Here is a 3,524-nt window from a genome sequence, read left to right as displayed (position 1 = left end):
TATATATATATATATATATGGCAATTCTCTTTTTCAAGAAATGCTTCTATTGAAGAAACAATCATTCTTACAATAACATAGGGCCTCAAAGAAATTCAAATGTTAGGAAAGTGTCCACCATTGTGCATTGGAGGTGTGTCCCCTACTACAGAGAAGGCATACTTAAGGGCTGCAGCCCAGTTTAATGGTCTGAATTAAATATAAACAGAAAGAAAATACATCGAGACTCATATGCTGTGCTTAACAGTCAAACAGACATGCCTTTCTGTGGCTGCTCTTTTGAGTGTCCTCTCTTTTGTGGTCTTACTGGTCTGTCTAAAATTCTAAAGGTGCCAATTCGTGATGACTCTCGGCTTTAAGAAGTATCTTTTTAATTTGATTCCTATTTATAGAACAGCCTATGAACACTGAGCTGCCCAGGCTTTCATTGTACACACCCACAAATACTTTGATTGCTAAGTGACAATGGCTCAGTTGCCTTTAATGGTATCAGTGTAGACCACTGACCTCAAGAATTGCAGCCGTCACTGGGGTTTCTACAACAGGTGTCACTCTTTTTGTTTTTCCAGAAGAAACAGTCAAGTCTTACAAGGGCAGTTGAAAATATACAGATTAATGAAGAGGATAATGAGATAAGGTATTTTGTTCTAACTGTGTGCTCAAACAAGCTTGGTTTCGTCCTTTCTCATGCTGTGCCTATGCACGATTCTAACACCTTTAGGGAGGTGTTCCGAGATGGGCCGCACCTCCCATTCAGTGTGTTCCAGATCTGTTGTAATTTCTGGCCTCCCACTGTGTCTTCAGTCTTATGTCTTACCTATGAATAGTGTCTTAGAAGGCACATTTGCCTCTGTTCCCTTTTCTAGGTCACCTTTCTCACCTGTGTCTGGTGTCTCTATTATGTGTTGGCTGAGTGGCAATGATCACACTCTGTCTTTGGCTCTTGTAAATACATCCTCTGTCATGTTATTTCTGATATCTCTGTTTGCGATGCTGCTTCCTGTTCACCAAACACTACGTTCCTTTCCCTTTGATCTAACTTTACACCTCATTCTGAATCTCAGATCCCTTAGTTTTCTTTTCATTTAGTATTTTTTACCTACAGCTAAATAAAACCGTTTTCTTAAGATGTTTTCCAACCTACTGTAACTGACCATGATGCCTCTTTTACCATTCCCTCCAGCACTTTCTTTTGGACCTTCTATTATAATTTTCAGCATGGTATTTTCCTCTATGTCTGTCAGCACACACACACACACACACACACACACACACACTCGCACACACACACATGCATGCACATGCACACACATGTACACACATAAACACAACATAAGCATTTTCAGCGTAATTTTTTAAAAGTACGTCAGCAGGTGATACCCACACAAAGTCATCTCTCTTCCCTCTAGGACAGGCATGAAGATAAGCTTCTTCTATGTATGGGTCCTCCCCACCCCCGCGCCCCCTGCAATCTTTTGCTACTCTATCTGCTGCATTTCTAGAATAGTCTCTGACAAGGCCTGCCTCTTGCTGAGCTTTAGAATCTGTCCAGAAGCAAACAGGATTTTTCTTGTTGTTTTTTTTTCAGTATGTTGCAACAGAAAGAAAGAGAATTTCAAGAGGTGTAATTGTGGACGTATCAACATTGTTACCTTCGCACAGTGGTAAGTTGTTGGAAATCAAGCTACAAGAGCTTAAGAGAAGCAAAGAAAAATTTAAAGGCTGGCGTTTAGAAGCAAACTGTAGTTTTATGTCCTTGATAGGACTGATTGCTAAATGGTAGCTGAAATTGTTACATAGTTGAACCCTGAGCCTCTAACTGGCAAATCTCAGGTTTTAAAAGGTGGGCAGCGTTGGTCCGCATTAGTGGGTTCGTTTTAGATAGGAGATGCATGAAGTATTCATTGTTGATGGCTAACTTGGAGTTAGAAGAAAGCAGCAAATTAGGAATGAAAAATAAAGAAACAGTATTTTAATGCAACCAATTTTGATTAGGTATGGCCACTATCAAACAACAGGGACCCACTTGCTAGATATTTAAAAAAGAGGAAAAAAAAAAAAAAAAAAAAAAAATTAAAAAAAAATTTTCCCCGAACTAAAAAAAAAAGAAAAAAAAAAAAGAACATTCAATGTCTTATAGCCAGAATAAAACCTTCAAGGTAAAAGGCCCCTTGGTGCCGGGCTTCTCATAAATAAGCCCGATCTCGGTCCAGAATCCAGAATATACTGAGTATATAAACCAAGAACAGATACCTGATGTGATTTGGGGTGGGGTATACTGTGCAGGAAAGGTGAGTATGGGATGGTTGGAGCGGATGGATGCTTGTTATCACCTGGCATGGTTGGAGCAGGCCTGATTAGAGCAGGCAGATGTTTGTTATCACCAACACCATCTACGTTCCCGGCTCTCAGGCACAGACGTACGTGGTTGGTGGGACACCTGGCAAGGTATCGGCTTGATCCGCTATCAGTTCAACCTTTGACTCCCTAAACCTCCAGCACCTGGTCCTAACTAATTGCTGGCCCTTGCCTGCCTTTTCCACAGCTGATAGCAATGCCTGCTCCTCTCCCAGGAACCTCGTTCTTTCCCACCCACCTTCTTATTTCTGATAGCGTGTCTGCCGAACTGTCCTCTCCTTTCCCTATAGGTCTCCGTCCTCTCAGCTGTCACCCTGTCCCAGATTCCAAAATTACCTCTAGACTGAATCTTCCCTGGAGGTACCTGGGTCATAGTCTCTGCCTCTTGCTCTAATAACTCCTTTTGATTGGCGTAAAAGACCATTTTTAACCTGGACTTAGCGTGAGGTAATAATTGTTCCACATTCCTTTGGCTTTTGCCTCCAGCCATCCCCGTGACTGCCACGTGCAGCAGGGCTATGAGTCCCTTATCTGCTCGCATCCTAGCCTCTCTACTCATCTGCACCCTCATCCCCATCTAACAATATAAGTAAATTGAGTCTTCTTTACTTTCTAAAACAGTATCCTCTGAGCTGAAATTATTGTTCATTCCAGAAACTCCCTTCTCTGCCGTTCAGCCCCAGCACAAGCCTCGGGCTTTTCTTTTCTGCATCTGCCATTTCAATCCCTCTAGGCCAGTCATTTACATGTCACATCTTACATGGTTAATTTCGTCTCAAAAGCTCCGATGATATCCGCTCTTCTTTGGTTTGGGGATTGCGTTTCAGTGATCCTGTGGTTTTGATGATGGCATTTGCCCTGTAACTTTTGGATTATGATGGGGTACCCAAGCCACTTGCTTAGGAGGAGTAGGATTGATGACGTTCTAGAGCAAGCATAATCAAATGACGTATAAATACGTCAACTAGTCTCAAAACCTGGAAGGACAGGAGCTGGGTGTGTCTGATTTGCACCTTATCCCCAGCACTGAGCTCACTACACCTATAAAAATGGACTCCAGATGAACGTTTGTTGAATGAGTGAATCAACATGGCCAATCTAACCAAGTCTAAGAGTGTACATTACATAGGTAATTCTCCAAAAGAAATAAAATTTGAAGACAAAAA

At 41.8% G+C, this 3,524-nt stretch overlaps 1 protein-coding gene across 2 annotated transcripts in view; it reads left to right on the top strand.

Annotated features, from left to right (window-relative positions):
* Kitlg (KIT ligand) overlaps positions 1 to 3,524 on the top strand; it is an 84,925-nt gene that overhangs the window by 72,078 nt on the left and 9,323 nt on the right. For both annotated transcript variants that reach the window (XM_021204451.1, XM_021204450.1), the window contains 2 exons: positions 570 to 637; positions 1,589 to 1,664. In XM_021204451.1, coding sequence (XP_021060110.1) covers positions 570 to 637; positions 1,589 to 1,628 — 108 coding nt within the window. In that variant the 3' untranslated portion in view covers positions 1,629 to 1,664. The remainder of the gene's footprint in view (positions 1 to 569; positions 638 to 1,588; positions 1,665 to 3,524) is intronic.

The sequence above is a fragment of the Mus pahari genome, chromosome 9 (assembly GCF_900095145.1).
Source record: "Mus pahari chromosome 9, PAHARI_EIJ_v1.1, whole genome shotgun sequence".
Lineage (NCBI taxonomy): Eukaryota > Metazoa > Chordata > Mammalia > Rodentia > Muridae > Mus > Mus pahari.
Note: the sequence above shows the minus strand (reverse complement) of the source record. Positions and strands in the feature narration are given on the sequence as shown.